The sequence below is a fragment of the Neoarius graeffei genome, chromosome 14 (genome assembly GCF_027579695.1).
Source record: "Neoarius graeffei isolate fNeoGra1 chromosome 14, fNeoGra1.pri, whole genome shotgun sequence".
Lineage (NCBI taxonomy): Eukaryota > Metazoa > Chordata > Actinopteri > Siluriformes > Ariidae > Neoarius > Neoarius graeffei.
The window spans coordinates 49,683,294-49,700,469 of record NC_083582.1 but is presented as its reverse complement, the minus strand read 5'-3'; the positions used below and the strand labels follow the sequence as shown (position 1 = coordinate 49,700,469).

General features: G+C 42.9%; 2 protein-coding genes across 3 annotated transcripts; one reads left to right on the top strand and one right to left on the bottom strand.

Annotated features, from left to right (window-relative positions):
• Positions 1–662: 662 nt before the first annotated feature.
• znf668 (zinc finger protein 668) lies at positions 663–4,454 on the bottom strand. 2 transcript variants are annotated; one of them, XR_009656498.1, is made up of 3 exons: positions 4,004–4,454; positions 1,284–3,587; positions 663–1,164 (listed from the first exon to the last, which is right to left on the bottom strand). XR_009656498.1 is itself a non-coding variant. In XM_060939915.1 (2 exons), exon 2 carries the CDS (start codon positions 3,584–3,586, stop codon positions 1,637–1,639), a length of 1,950 nt encoding a protein of 649 aa, XP_060795898.1. In that variant the 5' UTR covers position 3,587; positions 4,004–4,454; the 3' UTR covers positions 663–1,636. The 2 variants fall into 2 exon arrangements, 1 of the variants encoding a protein (XP_060795898.1); XM_060939915.1 differs by having other exon boundaries at positions 663–3,587.
• On the top strand, positions 3,768–17,175 carry znf646 (zinc finger protein 646). The gene is made up of 5 exons (XM_060939914.1): positions 3,768–4,246; positions 4,549–4,680; positions 8,221–11,123; positions 11,281–12,369; positions 14,623–17,175. Exons 3-5 carry the CDS (start codon positions 8,458–8,460, stop codon positions 15,521–15,523), a joined length of 4,656 nt encoding a protein of 1,551 aa, XP_060795897.1. The 5' UTR covers positions 3,768–4,246; positions 4,549–4,680; positions 8,221–8,457; the 3' UTR covers positions 15,524–17,175.
• The last annotated feature ends 1 nt before the right edge of the window (position 17,176 follows it).

Genomic DNA, 17,176 nt, shown 5'->3' with positions numbered 1-17,176 from the left:
TAGGGGGCAACATCTCAGCTCATTATCTCTAGCCGCTTTATCCTGTTCTACAGGGTCGCAGGCAAGCTGGAGCCCATCCCAGCTGACTACGGGCAAAAGGCGGGGTACACCCTGGACAAGTCACCAGGTCATCACAGGGCTGACACAACCATTCACACTCACGGTCAATTTAGAGTCACCAGTTAACCTAACCTGCATGTCTTTGGACTGTGGGGGAAACCGGAGCACCCGGAGGAAACCCACGCGGACAACATGCAAACTCCGCACAGAAAGGCCCTCGCCGGCCACGGGGCTCGAACCCAGGACCTTCTTGCTGTGAGGCGACAGCGCTAACCACTACACCACCATGCCGCCCATGTGTGATATTAGTCATGCCAATTTTATAACCTCATCTCACCTCATCTCATTATCTCTAGCCACTTTATCCTGTTCCAGTTCATTACATCATTTGTAATCCAACGTGTTAATTTAAATCATGAGCGTACATGAAACTGAGGAAGACCACAGTTTGTCACAAAGGATATGTGATACTTGTGGGTAGGCCACTAATGTCAGAAAAGTTCATAGCTCAGTTCATGACATCAATTATGAAATGTTGTATATATACAGGTGTGGTCAAATGATTTGAGATAACTTTATTGAATACAGAATAGTCAGAGTAAACAGCCATTTGACCAGAAGGTAAACCGACATGTACAGGTAGTGACTATGAAGGTAGTGACTATGATCTAATAAATTCATGCATTTGTGTAAAGTTTGCTTGTATGTAAAATACTGATCCTTTCAATAACCTATAATGCAAAATGAAACCTCAGAGCAAAAACATATATCAAAGACTGATATAAACTTTGATATAGCAGCAATGATTAAACAAATACACACAGTTATATGTAATCATGTAATCAATTAATTCATTTAAATAAGGAATGCCTTAAAATAAAACAAATAATAATAATAATAATAATAAATGAACAGAATATTTTTAAAGGTATTATACAAAAGTTTTCTTGTTTCATACACTCAGTAAAAAAGGTTAATTATACAAATCCTTATATTGTTTTAAATGGACATTTTGCATGTTCTGTACAGGACCTTACAACATAGAGTTGATCTGTTACATTTTCCAAACAGAACCATTAACAATCCAAGTCAGCTCTGTAGAGCCTGTTAAGAGAGAAAGAGACAGCAGGATTTAACAAGAAACTTGTATGTTTGTATGTACTGTATGTATGTATGACACAACTGAATTCTTCTCAAAGGATCCACTCTGTAAGCTCACTCACTCAGTTTCAGTAACCACTATCCTGATTGTCCTGATTGGGATTGCAGTGGGCGTGAGATGGAAATATACCCTGGATGGGACATCAGTCGGTTGTAGAGCACCATGCATACACACCTAGGGGGAATGTATCTTAGCCAGTTCACCTTCTGGCATTCTGACAGCCACCAAACCTGGGACCCTGAAGCTGTGAGGCAGCAACACTACCCACATTTTGCATGCCAAGCTGGGACTATTTGTGCACACAGGTGCTTTGCAAGGCATGTCACATACCTAACAGTTAGGAGGCAATCACTTTGCGCTGTCTTTATCAAACACCAATCCAATATTGAAAATCATGTCCAATACACTGGTATTTCAAATGTCCTCTTCTTTGTTTATGTACACATGGCTTGACATTGTCTGGAATGCTGTTGGTACAATAACAGGCACAGTTAGAGAGATCGTAGAGGGCTCCGATTTTATCGGAGAGGCTGCACCTGATGGGGATGGCAGCGGCTGTGTGTGGGTTACATCTGTCTCTGGCACAGGAGATGAGGATTGATTGTCACGGTGTGTACGCAGATGTTTGCGGAGGTAAGCAGCAAAGAGGAAAGACTTGCCGCAGGTTGCACAGCAGTGTGGGCGGCTGTTGGTGTGGATGCGCTGATGCTTCCGTAATCCAGCTTTGTTTAAGAAGCCTTTGCCACAGCTGTCACATATATGTGGCCGTGGCTTGGGGTGTACCTTCTCATGTGCCTGGAGTTCAGACACCTGAGGGAACTCAGCCTGGCATGTCTCGCAAATAAATGGGCCAATGCGAACATTTGTGGAATCTGATGGAGGAGAGATTTCATGGAGGCTGTTGTGAGCCTGCACCTCCTCCCAAGTCCCAAAGACAATCATGTCACAGTGGACACAAGAGAATTGTGGTCTGGTGTTTTGGGGAAAGATTTGCTCGGATTCAGGGGCCTGTTCTTGTTGCACGGGTCTTTCAGGTAAATGGGTCCTTTCATGCTTGCGCAGACTGGATGACATGACAAATGACTTGAAACACATCTGGCACTTGAATGGCCGCTCTCCAGAATGCACCCTCCTGTGCTTGTTGAGACTGGAGCGCTCTGCAAAGGACTTGCCACAATCAGTGCAGGAGAATGGTCGAAGGCCGGTGTGCACCAGCATGTGCCGACGCAGATCCCAAGATGCAACAAAGGCCTTGTCACAGTTTTGGCATTTGTATGGCCTTTGACCTGAATGCACACGTTGATGCACAGCTAGATCAGCTGGCTGTCGAAATTTCTTGGTACATTTGTCACAAGGGTAGGGTTTAAATCCCTGATGTGCCCTCTGGTGCCGGCGGAAGCTGGAAGGGTCTGAGAACATCTTGCCACACTGTGGACAGAGAAAGGGCTTCTCACCAGAGTGCGTGCGAAGGTGGGATTGGTAGGAAGACAGCTGAGTAAAGCCTTTGCCACATTGCTCACACTGGTATGGCTTGCTCTGGGAATGAATACGCAGGTGACAGGCCAAGGAAGAGGAGCGTGAGAAGGCCTTGCCACAGTCCGAGCAAAGGTAAGGCTTTTCACCTGTATGAGAACGCTCATGGTTCTTCAGGTCCTTGAGCTCTGTGTATGTTTTGGCACACTGTTGGCAGGAATACGGCCGGTGGCCTTGGTGATTGCGCCGGTGCTTGCGGTATACGGACGGATCGGCAAAGCTTTTACCGCATTCTGCACATAAAAAAGGCTTCTCTCCTGTGTGGGAGCGCTGGTGAACTTTCAACTTGGACAGCGTAGGATAGCTCTTAGAGCAGTGCGGACAAGAATGAGGCCTCTCGCCACTGTGTTGCGTCATGTGAATGCGCAGGCAGATGGCCTGCATAAATGCCTTGCCACATTCAGTACAGACAAAGGGTTTTTCTCCAGTGTGGGAGCGGCTGTGATTGCGCAACTCGCTGTGGGTCTTGTATGCCTTATGGCACTGAGGGCACTGGAATGGACGCTCAGCCGAATGCGAGCGCTGATGCTTAGAGAGTTGAGCACGGCTGGAGAAGGTCTTGCTACATTGCCCACACGTGTACGGCTGCTGCTTGTCTTGAGCGTGAGCTGCGAGCTTATGGCTCCGTAGACCAGAGGGGCTGGAAAATGCTTCCTGGCAAGCTGAGCATGTAAATACGTTCTGAGATTTTGACTGTCTCGCTTTGTTTCTTCTTTTAGTTGGTTTCTCAGGTATATTCTCATTCTCGTCATCTTCACTGGGCTCAGTCTTAGGAGTTGGTGTATGCTGCTCAACCTTAGGTGGGCTGCCTGGCTGAGGCGAGGCCATCATTCTGTAAGTTTATGACATTTTGTTAGCAGGTTAATACCAGAACATGTTAACTAAGTGGTTTGTACCAAGTGGACAGAGAATGTAAGGAGTACAGCAGACGACACAAAATGGCCGGCGTTAGGACCTCAGGGACAATTAGTTAGCGAGACAAAACACTCACTGGGGGAAGTTGTTTAGCATCTACAGTGAAACACCTGGAGAAAATGTCTTCCAGGTGGCGAGGCAGATCCGTGTTAATAATGCAATGAAGGGATTATTTAAGCCACAAAAAATTAACAGTTAAGTTTACACATAACAGGCAGCATAGCACAAAATGGCTGGCTTTAGGACCGCTGAACGCGCTATGCACTTTAAACAAGCGGCCACTGCGTCGCCATGACTACATTTCCTGCAAGAATATAATGAATAAAATCTTACCCTCAATTGTAATGTTACTGAAGGCGTAGAAGATGTTTCCGAGAACACGATCTGTATCAGAAGTGAACTGCTGTCAGTGGTGCTGTAGTACCCGAGAGGCTTTAGGACCGTGAGCTCGAGTCGGCACGAAGCTACAGGATTTCCGCAAACCCACCGGATTGTAAAAAGTGCGATATTTCAGTCGATGAAAAACTCATAACACGCTTTTGTTGTTTGCAGACACCTGCTAGACTTGGCGTCATGGTAAGCACATCACCAGTCGAAATAACTAGGCTAGTTAGCTATCTGACAAGAAAATGGGGATTGTGTTGTGGGAGGAGAAACATTAACAAAGCTACCCCGCTTAGCCTACGGCTACAGCTCCTGTGTACGGATAAACAAAAAAATATATAAAAGCCAACATATTGTCTGTCAATTTAGGATACAGAAAGTAATGTTTTTTTTAAATCCTAAAGTAAATATTAGTCAATATAGGAAATGTATGTAAATCATGAAAATGTCGCCGTCGGACCTTTTTTCATTGATGCACACTTCCTGTTTCTCAGCGACAACAGCCGGAAGTGGAAAAAGACAATTGGTGCGGACGGGGACGTGTCCAGCCGCCCTGAGTCAAAACGCAAATGGATATAACGCACCTGCAAATAACAAATCATTCGAAAGCATCTGCGACATCCTGTGTATGTACTGTATACCTCTGTTCAGCCTGTGATCACTGTTCGGTGTTATTTTGAACTTTGTGCGCTAATTAGAAACGCGAACTGACTAGCGAGCTATCTGGGTAAATTAGCTTTTAGCTAACGTGTTCAAACCGTTCATCAGGTCGTTTTGGTCAGATGGTCGGTTTGTAAATTAGCAGCAGCAACTCGCATATATTCCACTTGTATTACGCTTTGAAATTAAAACCGTAGCCAGCAGATTGACAAGGTTATGTTTGTCTTGCTAGCTACCATGCAAGGGAATTGTTTACTGTGCAAATACAAGTCTATTGTGTTAGCCAGCTGGCTTAGTTTCTACAACTTGCCATTTCCGAGTCCTAAAACATGCAAAAAAAAAAAAAAAGTGAGGAATTGCACAAAATCAGCATGTCTGGAAATGATGCATACGAATATGCACCCATATGTGACTGGCGAAAAGGATCCTGTTTATTCTGGTGCATCTGCTATACCCCTGTTCTTATAAAGGTTGTGTGTAATGTTTGTCATTTTATCCAAGAATTAAACAGATCAGTCATTTTTGGAGTCTTAAAAAGTGGTAAAATGTCAATTTTACACTTAAATGGGTGAATTCACAGGTTCCATTACCTCCATGTCTTTTATTTGAACTTTTGTACTGGGTTGTTTTACAATCAGGGTACAAAGTTTGTCTCACAGGGGTCCAAAATTCAAACTGGTTCTTGTACCAGTTTTTAAGTGAAGGACAAGTTAAAGAACAGATAGGCATGTGTAATAGTTTGTATTATAACAAGATTAAGTGTAGCTTTAAGCAGGGCTGGGAGAAACAAATGAAGTGATTCTCGGAGAGGACTTTTTTTTTTTTTTTTGACAATTCAGAATCCACTACTTCCATAGTGCTTTTAAATATAAGGCTGTAAGCTTTGTGTTAGTTGTCTCTAATATTTATGTCCCAATATCTTGACCACATTTTAGGGTGAAAATAATCATTTTAGATATGTTATTTTATATTGAAAAATTAGCTGTCTCGGAGAGGACATTTTTTTTTTGACACAATTACATACTAATTTGATCAAAATAGTCTGAAAACTTACTGGCATTCAACATTAAAACTCAACCATGTTTCCAATGATGTGGAACCAAATATGTGTTTTATGGTATAAAGAATGATTTAAGTGCATCCCTTTTGGAGCTACCTGTGGTCAAAAAAGCACTTTTTCTAAATGACGAGTAATTTTACTAAATATGACATATATTGCCATACATTCACCAAAAATAACATCACCAATTTTTTTTTTTTGCATGGTAAATAGAGCTATCACAGGGCTACAATAAACAACCAAGTTTATTTAGTCAAGCCTTTTGATATTGAAGATAAGTGTTAAATGTGATTTTTAGCTTGCCTACCCTGATTATAAAACAACCCAGTTAGAACTTTTAAATAGAACTTTATTTTAAGGGTGACACTAAATATCATTATAGATAATTTACACGTGGCTCTCTAAATAACTAAAATTACTAACAAAAAAATTAAAAAGAAAACTCATTCTCATCTCATTATCTCTAGCCGCTTTATCCTTCTACAGGGTCGCAGGCAAGCTGGAGCCTATCCCAGCTGACTACGGGCGAAAGGCGGGGTACACCCTGGACAAGTCGCCAGGTCATCACAGGGCTGACACATAGGCTACGTTTACATTACGTCGAATCAGCGGATCATCAGATTAACGTTCTTAAAACGACTCGTGTTTACACTAAAACCGTTAGCCGTGCACACAGCAACACCAATACGCGGATACGCTCGGCTCCGCAGGCATCCTGCGCTCCAAATCACTCCGCCCTGAACAGCGAGTGCCCTCTGGAGGGTGCGTACTCCGGCCCTGCGCAGCTCACAGAGCGCGCGAGTGAAGTGAACAAGCCACGATTCGGGACTGAGCCGCTGTGTGTGAGATCCCAGCGCAGATCACTTATTACTTGCAAGTGGAAGGATGGCAAGCCTAAAGACAATCATAACTACACAATGGGCAGTATTTGCATCAGTATTTGCAGTATTTTCATACTTTTATACTCTTTAATGAAAGGTGATACAAGGCGGAAGTCTGCGCCGTTTTTCAGCAGTCGCGTCACATGACCAACGCCAGCGAATCAGGAAGGTGGATGTCACAGTGACGTTGTCCAATGAGACGCCAGCTAGAGCTCAGCACAGCGTATTCGCGTATTCTCAATGTTTACACAGCACCGGAGCTGATACGATCTAGATTGAATACGTGGACGCTGGCGGATTCCCGTTTCCCCGCTTTTTCAGGGGGGTTAATGTAAACGGACAGTGCATCCGCGAAGAAAACGAGACAGATACGGTCTAGTGTAAACGTAGCCATAGACACAGACAACCATTCACACTCACATTCACACCTACGGTCAATTTAGAGTCACCAGTTAACCTAACCTGCATGTCTTTGGACTGTGGGGGAAACCGGAGCACCCGGAGGAAACCCACGCGGACACGGGGAGAACATGCAAACTCTGCACAGAAAGGCCCTCGCCGGCCACGGGGCTCGAACCCAGGACCTTCTTGCTGTGACGCAACAGCGCTAACCACTACACCACCGTGCCGCCCTAAAAAGAAAACTACAATTTGGAATTCATAACTTTTTTATAGCTAAGAAAAAATTATTACAAATTACAACTTAGATTTCTTGAGGGCCGCACCAAAAGAGGCTAGCGATTTACACACTCTAACGTCTCTTGGTAAAGCATTCCAGAGCTTTGCACCACTGAAACTGAATGTTCTTTCACCAAAAATGTGTTGTATTTTTGGCAACTGCAGGTTGCTTTGTGAAGATCTTGTATTTTTAGAGTGAACTGCCCCAAAGTTTTTAAATTTTGCTTTTAGGTAATCCGGTGCAAATCCATTTAAAGATTTAAACATGCGATGACATTTCAAACGTCTGACTCGTACGGTAAAAGGTTCTATGTTTAGGGTTTGAAACAGTTCGCTGGAGGGATGGTCCCATCTTGCATCACATATAATGCGAGCTGCACGTTTTTGTAGCATGAGTTCAAATGTATTTGAGTGACTCATTGTACATATCAAAGATGGATAAATAAAGCCTTGATTGACTTTATACCACCTGCTTGTAGGAGCATCACGAGGCTTTTTGGGGAACAGTAAATATATACAATTTGTTCATCAGTGCTCACTTCAAATATTATCTGTCTCGGATGCTCAGTCAGTATGACCTGTGAACAGTCCATCCGTTTCAAATGAAACATTTCTGGCTCAGTCCCTGGCTATTACAGTTATTGTTACAAGTTACTTATGCACTTCTGAGTGTTAGAAGCTTGGTGCGTTCACTTCAGTTTAACCTTTTAACAGTTGAGTTTTAACTAGAATGCCTGCACGTACAAAAATCCCTGAAGATCAGTTTAGCCCCTGCTCAGATCAGTAAACCTGTTTATTACTTAAAAAAAAAGCATGAATGTTATTTGAATACACTTGTGCTATGCAAACCTTTTAATTTTTTTTTTTAAACTCTCCTCTCTTTCTAGTGTCCATCTGCTGTGTGCGGTCTTATGATCCCAGTTATGAGATTATCAGTGGCATGGAACAGAATGCATTCGTTTCTCCGTTCATAAAAATTAAGTTTGCATATGGACTTTACATACATCGTCACTTTGATGAAAGTGAGGACAAGGACCTCACCTTTAAAAAAAGGTGCTCCCATTTCTCATACTCAAACTGGCTCTTGTTAGTATTTTCCATCACTCTATTATACCATTGTGGCTATGCAACAGCCAGGCAAGACCAAAGGCTTTTTATGCAAGCACTGTGGTATAGCATGTTCCAACATGCCCAGTCTTTTGGAGCACGTAGAAACCTGTCATCAATCCGAGGATGATCGGAAATTCAAATGCGACGAATGTGGACGGGGATACAGGCACGCTGGCAGTTTGGCTAATCATAAGAAAACTCATGACATTGGCTCCTTCCAGTGTCACGTATGTGCTCGGAAGCTGTCCAACGCATTGGCTCTCAAAAGTCATTTGCGTATTCACACGTCACGAAAGAAGTATACTTGCAATGATTGTGGTAAAGGCTTTCGCCTTGCTGCCCAACTGGCAACTCACCAAAAGGTGCATCGCAATAGAGGGTTTCACGGAAGAACCAAGAACAACGACCTGAAGCGTAATCAGGCTGGAGGTATTTGTGACGACGAGCAATTGCAGCAAGTAGATGAGCAGGATTTCGATATGATCCCAGAACTTCCATCAGACTTGGAGTTGGATGTTGCCCCTGGTAATGGTTTCAGCAATGGTTTGATGTCTGAGCTGATTCCCAGCTCTACTGCTGAACATGACGCCGCTGGTGATGATGAGGACCGACCATTTAAATGTGACATGTGCGAGAAGACGTATAGGCATCATGGAAGCCTGATAAATCACAAGAAAACTCATCAGATGGGCATTTTTGAGTGTTCAGTCTGTTTCAAACAGTTCAACAACCTTGCTGCTCTTACCAGTCACCAACGAATCCATAGTAAAACCAGAGCTCCCCCCAGCACAGTTAGCCCGTTTACCCCTGAGACTTACACAGACTCTACATCAGAACAGGTGTCAAATGTGCTGCAGAATGGGGCAACAAATATCCATTTCTGCCACCTTTGTCAATCAGCATTTCCTAATGATGATGAGTTTCAAAATCATATTATGTTGCATAACTCTTCTTCAGTGTCCTTTGAGCTCCCTGCTAGCACACCAGAGGACCATCCTTTTTCATATAGTATTAATCAGTCACCCGAGTCTAATCCGTATCCATCCTCCAGTGACACTCCGCCATTGCCTCCATTACTCGATAAAGCTGTTGATTATGACCAAACCCAGGGACCAATGGAAAATGGTCATGTATATGTACCTCACACCATTGGTGATGAACCAACTCTTTTAGATACTCAGGGAGAGCATCTAGCCCTGCCTTTAGAAAACCTCAACCCTGAACATCTGGAGCAAGCTACTGATGATAAACAAGATCAGCCTGGTAGCTCAGACCGCCGTTTTAAATGTCACATTTGCGGCAAGAGCTACCGACATGCAGGTAGTCTCATCAACCATAAGCGCTCCCATCAGACAGGTATTTTCCAGTGCTCTATTTGTCATAAGAACTACCCACATCTGGCTGCCCTGCGCAGCCACCTTCGCATCCACAAGGGGAGACCTTCTATGGTGATCCCTACTGCTGAAGGTGACTGGCTTTCCTCAGAGCCCCTGACACATGAAAATCAGCATGGAGGGTTTCCTCATGAAGGTGACGTAAGCCGTATTCTGGGCCTTCCTCAGGATTTGGGAGACTCTGTACACATGAATTCTGATGAGGAGAACATCAATGAGCTTGATGGCTCAGAATTCCAAGAACAGTTTGATAGTTCGTTCTCTGAGGACAGACACATGGACCTACCTCAGGATGAAACGCTCATGGAGAGGCACATGTGTGCAGACTGTGGAAACACATTTACCGATATTGCAGGGATCAAGTCACACATGTGCCCGCTCTTGAATCAACAGTATCAGTCCAACAGTATCGATCCAGATTGTGAAGTGGACTTTAAGACTGCAGATTATAAACATGCTGTAGGAGATTCAGGGGAGCAAATGGCTTTTGAGGGACACAACGGCAGCGATCTTGCTTACTTTCAGGACGCTATGCATGATCAGATGATGAATGACAATGAAGATAAACTTCACTGCAAAAATGGCGATGAAGAGGAGGAGGATGATGATGGAGAGATGTATCAGTGTTCAGTATGTGGCAACCACTACACCAGCATGCGGGAGCTCAGGAGCCATCTTCGTGGTCACACTCAAATCCATGGAACCCCATCAACATCAGGCCCTTCCTCTATGTCCTCCCTCGAGGCTGAGAAAGACGATGAACCAGGTCAAGTCCAGCAAGGTGACTGTGATCTGATTATCTGTAGCACTTGTGGAGAAAGTTTCACAAAAAAGCAGGACCTAGTAGCCCATCAGCTTTTACATAGCAATACAGAGGCTGGACAACCAGAACAATATGTAACACCGAACCAGAATGGGCACCAACTGAAAGAAGAGAGGGAGAGTATTATCTGTGGGACGTGTGGTATAGTCTGTACCAGTGTTGCTCAGCTTGAGAGCCATAACTGCCCTGGACCATGTGAAGAGAATCTTGAAGAGTATGATGAAAAAACGGACGTCGTCAAGGCTCTCGGACAAGAGCCTGAATATTATAAGGCGAGTTCAGCCAGTGGAGAGAGACTGTACAAATGTGACCAGTGTGGACGTTCATACAGACATGCAGGCTCGCTTCTAAATCACAAGAAGTCACACAAAACAGGAGTGTTCCGTTGCTTTGTTTGTCAGAAGCGTTTTTACAACTTGTTGGCCCTCAAGAATCACCAGAGAACGCATTTTGATGTTAAGAAGTAAGTAAAGATTAGTTCCAAATGTTGTTTATGCTACCGTGGCTTGTCTAATTGCATGCATGTTACCATATGTTTAACAAATAAATGGATTTTGCAACTCAATCCTCAATATTCTTTTTTTTTTCCCCTTTTTTTCTTTTTCCTCTCTCTCTATTAGGCATAGTTGCACTGAATGTGGGAAAGCTTTCAAAATCCACAAACAACTGTTGAACCATCAGAGAGTTCATCGGGAAAACAAGGCCAAGATTGAGGAGCTCAACAAACAGATTCAGGCCCTCATGGAGATGAGTGGGAGTGTCTCCTTGAGTGGGATACAGGCAGTCAGCGCTAACAGAAAAAGACGTAGCCGACGCCGCAAGCAAAAAGACATTCCTGGTAGCGAACAATCCAGCCCAGAAAAAGACAGCCACTCAGGGAATCCTAATGACCCACGGCCTTTTGTCTGTGACCAATGTGGACGAAGTTATCGGCACGCTGGCAGTCTGGTCAACCACAAAAACTCCCACAAGACAGGAGAATATTATTGTGCCATCTGCAACAATACCTACAGCAACCAGTTGGCGATGAAGAACCATTTACGTATTCACTTCTCAGTCAAAAAGCACTGCTGCCAGGACTGTGGGAAGGCATTCCGGGGAAAGAAACAATTACTGAACCATACTTGTAAACACAATCGCAAGAATGCAGCATTGAAAGGAAAGGGTCGAGGTCGGAGACGGGCAAAGGATTTAACATGCAAGGATTGTAGCCTGGTATTTCCCACTGCTGAGCAACTCGCAGGTCACATCTGTAGCAAAGAATCTGGCCCTAAGTCTACAAACACTGACCATAACCGCAACGGAGATGCCTCTGTGGTAAAAGAGGAAAGGCCCTTTAAGTGTAACATTTGTGGTCGAAGCTACCGTCATGCAGGCAGTCTGTTGAACCATAAGAACACACACAAGACTGGCAATTTCACCTGCTCCTTCTGTGCCAAGCCTTTTTCCAATCCCATGGCATTGCGTAATCACACTCGCATCCACACACAGAAGAAAAAGTATGTCTGCACAACCTGTGGCAAAGCTTTCCGTCTCTCTAGCATCCTCTACAACCACCAAAAGATCCATGCCAGAGGAGTTACCTATTATAGCTGCCATACATGCGGGAAGAGGTTTCAGGGAAAATCTGGACTTAAGAGACATCGCTGTTACAGAAATGGCTCATCAGGCTCCCCGCTCAGTCAGGATGGAAGTGATAAGTGTTACATGTGAGTGAATCAATATTCATGCTAGTTGTATCTGTTTAATTTATTTACTTATCGCTCTTCTTTGTTGATTTTCTGAGGCTTTTGTTAAATCAAAATACCTTATTTTGGTGTCCTTCATCCTGATTTTGTTTTTATTTAATTCTTTGTGCAAAATTCCTAATAGCAGGGTGTCCGCGGGGTTTTAAAAAGTATTAAAAAGTGATAAATCAAAAACGCAAAATTTAATGGCCTTAAAAAGTGATAAATTTGGTCAAAAGGTATTATTTTTAAAGAATAGGTATTATTTTTTTCTTTTGGACAATGACTGGTTTCATTTTGATGAAATAGGCAAAATAAAATAAATCCTTTCTTGCTTGCGCCGCTACTTCAAAAATGAATGTGTGATATGAACTTGATATTGACGTCATATCAGTGCATTGTATTCATTGGTCGATAGAAATCTGAAATCGTCTGCGTGCGCATAGCTAAGTCCAAGTGGAGACGGAAAGCAGTGCTAAGTGAACCAGTATCTCTTCATCGAATTCTAGCGGGTGGCAAAAAGTTTAGAAATGGGGAAATGTAAGTTTTCCCGATCCTGGCTCCGGGATCCAAGCTTTCAAGCTTGGATAAGGCCTGTCGTCGGGAACGACAGGCAGGCATACTGTAAAGTATGCCTCAAAATCATTAATATTAATTGGATGGGGGCTAATGCGCTCAGGTCGCACATGAAGTCGGAGAAACACGTCAGGGGAATGCGCGGTCGTGGGCAGCAACAGTCTATCACCTCGACAGCTAGCACTAGTGCTAGTGCTATACCAACGTCGTGACATTCACGAAAATCCATTGGAATCAATTGGAAATATTTTACTCGCAAGCCATCAACGAAGCTAACGCCCGAGAACATGACGATGATTCCAACGTCGAATCAACGCCCTTTTGCTATCTGGGTCCGTATGCGGTTGAGGTCATATTAATAATTCACACTGGAAAAAGAGACCATTGTTCTTAAGAAAACAAAACGTTATAAGTATGAAAAAATAATTAATCACCAAACACAACAATAATTTCCACACATGGTATATATCAGTTACACACTTTTATAAAGGTAAAACGAAGGGTTTTATTTTTCAAATAAAGAAGTTTGGTGGCATTTTCTACTCCGTCCGCCATGTTTCTAAACGGTATTTTTTTTTTTTTTTTGTCTACGCACGTGTAACAGAAAAGGCTTTCCGTTATGATGTCTGTCTCCACCTGCGTGCGTTTGCGCTGCCCCTTGTTAATTTGGTGATTGACACTTCAGCTGCACCCGGTTAACTGCGGTCAGCGCAAACGCACGCAGGTGGAGACAGACATCATAACGGAAAGCCTTTTCTGTTACAAACGCTTTATTCACTTGGCCAATTTGTTAGACTTAGAGTTTTCGGCTCTTTAAACGGAAAAGCGGAGTTTACGGGGATATTTTTCTTACGCGCCCGAAACGGATGGATTTGAAATGTAAACAAGAACAGTGCCTGGTTTTCTCGGGTTTCTATAATGACGTACGTCATTCCGCAGTCCGTACGTCAAATCTCTTCTTTTGTAGTATTTGTAGCTGTCGCCGAATGGTTGGAAGTCAGTCTTCAAGAAGGTTGTAAGTTTAAATCCAGTACCATTCCATCACTTAAATGAAGCAAACCACCCCACCTCACATTGTTACTGTAACTAATGCCCTGTTGCGAAATATGCAACCGAGTCTCCTGGATAATGGTAATGATGTAAGTAAGTGTTGGATGACAAAATCTATGTGCATGTCACAAAATCTTTCTGATTGATACTTGGTGCAATTCGATGTCGTGGTGGTTGTAAAAAAATCTGAAGGTAGTAAAAAAAGGTATTAAATGGTAGTAAATTGACTCAAAGATTGGTGTATATACCCTGTAATAGCTTTTTGATTCCCCACAAGAGGGAGCTGTCAAAACCCAAGGAGGCGTTGTGTTCATAATTGTTAGGAATAGGTGTTTAAATTAAATGCACTTCGGCTGTGTTCTGAGGATAACCACAGGTACTGACTAGCAGGGTATCAGTGCTATAACAATCAGTAACACTGTTCTTTATTGCTGTTTTACTACAAAACGTAACTATTAGGTTCTTCTAATGTTGCATGACCTTGTTGAATACTAGGTCTGAGTTACCGGTTTTACTTTGAAAGAACATGGGGTGTGTGTGGGTGTTTTTTATTTATTTAACTTCTGTTTTTATTTCACTGCTTGTAAGTCATTCTCTTTTCTTTTGTAGGTGTGACCAGTGCGGACGTTCATACAGACACGCTGGGTCTCTTCTCAACCATAAAAAGACTCATTCTGCTGACTTGCTGCATTGTAGTCTCTGCTTGAAAACCTTCACTGACCATCTGGAACTCCAGAAGCACTCCCAGATGGCCCGTCACTGCTGCCCTGATTGTGGAAAGACCTTTTGCGAGTTTGCACACCTGCAGAGCCACATGGAGGTTCACAGCAAGGGACTTCCATATTACTGCAGCGTTTGCCAACAGAACTTCCCCAACATGGCCAGCTTCGAGCAGCACCAGGAGGTTCACCATAGCATGCAAGAACAGTCCCATCGTCAGCATGACCTTCAGGTGTCGCAGAGTTTGGATTGGGACTCTGGACTTAACCAACAGCTTGAGTTCCAGAATCTCTCCAAAATGGAGCCAGAGTTTAGCCAAATGCATGAAGGCTTCTCTGACCAGGAAGATCAACAAGAGAGTGGTGAGGCGTTTGATAAAGAGAAGAGCCATGTGTGCGAGCACTGCGGGCGTTCGTATCGGCACGCCGGATCCCTGCTCAACCACAAGAACAGCCACAAAACGGGCTCCTTTTTCTGCTCAGTGTGCCAAAAGGAGTTCACCAACCTGATGGCACTGAAGAACCACCGGCGAATTCACACAGAGCCCAAGCGCTACCAGTGCCTGGAATGCGGCAAGGCGTTCCGCGTGTCCACCCAGCTCATCTGCCACAGACGCATTCACACTAAAGAGAAGCCTTTCTCGTGCGCTCTCTGCGATAAGCGCTTCTCCAGCAAGTCCAACCTGCGACATCACCAGAAGTTGCACCAGAATGCCCAGCAGACCTTTGAGTCCTCCTTCAACATGGATCCAAATGCCTTCATGGGACTGGGTGTGGAGCCTTTCCTCTGAGGCAGCGTCTGCAGGACCAACACTCATCTCGGCGTTCCAAAGGAAGACAACTTTTTCTGTTATGGAACTCTTCCCCCACCCAAGGCCCAATGCCAATAATCGTAACACATCAGGTTTTTCTGCTGTATTTGTCAAGATGGTGTCCAAGTCAGATGCTGTTCTTGGCAGTAGTTGCCTCCTGTACTGTTGTATTTTCAAATACTTTTCTTTAAAGGACACTTAAGACTGGCATTGACGTGATACTACCTCTGGTAGGGACAGTGATACTGTAGAAACTTTAGAATAAGTGATGGTGCCTGTCAGAAACCATTTTAGATTTGAATGTTTCAATGTTTTCGTTTTCCTCACAGAGTGCACACAAACTAAAGAATTATATTATGGTACTATCATAGGTCTCAAACTGAAGACTAGGGTAAAAGTCTGGTTTATTTTCCTAGACTTTACCCTAGCACTGACCCTAGGAGTAGAGTCCGACCGATTTATTTGGCTGCGTTTTCGAAAGGTATCAAAGGAATGTTTGTTGACTTAGGTTGGTTATTTTAGTGAATAAGAGAGTCCCATTATGCATGCTTTTCCATGTTTTCAGGACACTGGATTCAGTTGTCATTATAGACATTTGTTCTATAATCATGTCTCAATTGAATACAAGCATCATCAGTACTTCATTTTCATCATGGATGACACTGTTAATGCTGTTAAACAGCAACCATAGAACTATTAGCAGTTCCCTTCGACCTGCCACATAGAAAATATCAATGATATTTATTTATTTAAAAACTTTATTTATACCCAATGTTAATACCTGGACAGCTGTTCTAACCATTTTAATGTGGTAAATTTCATGCAGTGTTTTTAGTTGTAACAGTATATTAGTTAGGTATTTCCACTTATGGTTAAAATGTTTTTACTCAAAGCATTGCAGAGTGATGTATCTAAATGTTGCCAAGTGGTAAAGTTGAGATTTATTTTCTCAATGTGTGATTTAATGTATTCTTTTGAATATCATGTTTATATAACCTGCTGTACATCAGTTCTTCCGAAAATGATTGCTGAGCAAACAACTATGGTTAGTTGATGAGAGCGTGTAACCATACAGATTGTGATGAAACAGACCCAGTCATCTATGATCGGTCGGGCTCTATGATGGGCAGCAACTCCTATATGGGGACACTTTTTTTTTTTTTTCTTTTTCAGTAGTTTTGAAATTACTCAGGTTTCACACCTTAATCACTAAAAGTAATATAAATGATTAAACCATATTTCATCTGATGCACAGAGCATCATGGGGAAGGTATATTTTTGTTTGTCAAGAATATGATTCCCATTTGTATTTCTACGTGCCATTTCATATCATTGCCCTACATAGAATAAAAAATGTATTAGTAGTTTCCACTTATGCCTATATTTCAGTACTTACTGATTAAGAATAGGGGTTGTAGACCTTCATGGTGGCATTGAATATAAAACTCCGCTGACTTCTGAATCTTTAAGATTCACTGTAATCAGTTACATATATCTTAAATATAGAATATTTATTTTTGTTCTTACAATCAGTGTTTCTCTTTCTCAAGTAGAGGACTAAGCAGATACTGTTTATTTGTAGATGTTCTTGCCCTCACTTCCTGGAACTCAATAAACACAATGTAAACGTTG

What these genes read in the sequence shown, in the direction of transcription:
- znf668 (XM_060939915.1), bottom strand. Translation starts at nt 3,586, where the DNA reads ATGATGGCCTCGCCTCAGCCAGGCAGCCCACCTAAGGTTGAGCAGCAT.
- znf646 (XM_060939914.1), top strand. Translation starts at nt 8,458, where the DNA reads ATGCAACAGCCAGGCAAGACCAAAGGCTTTTTATGCAAGCACTGTGGT. An exon ending in ACGCATTTTGATGTTAAGAA is followed by an intron (nt 11,124 to 11,280) that starts GTAAGTAAAGAT and finishes TCTCTCTATTAG; the next exon opens with GCATAGTTGCACTGAATGTG. An exon ending in GGAAGTGATAAGTGTTACAT is followed by an intron (nt 12,370 to 14,622) that starts GTGAGTGAATCA and finishes TTTCTTTTGTAG; the next exon opens with GTGTGACCAGTGCGGACGTT.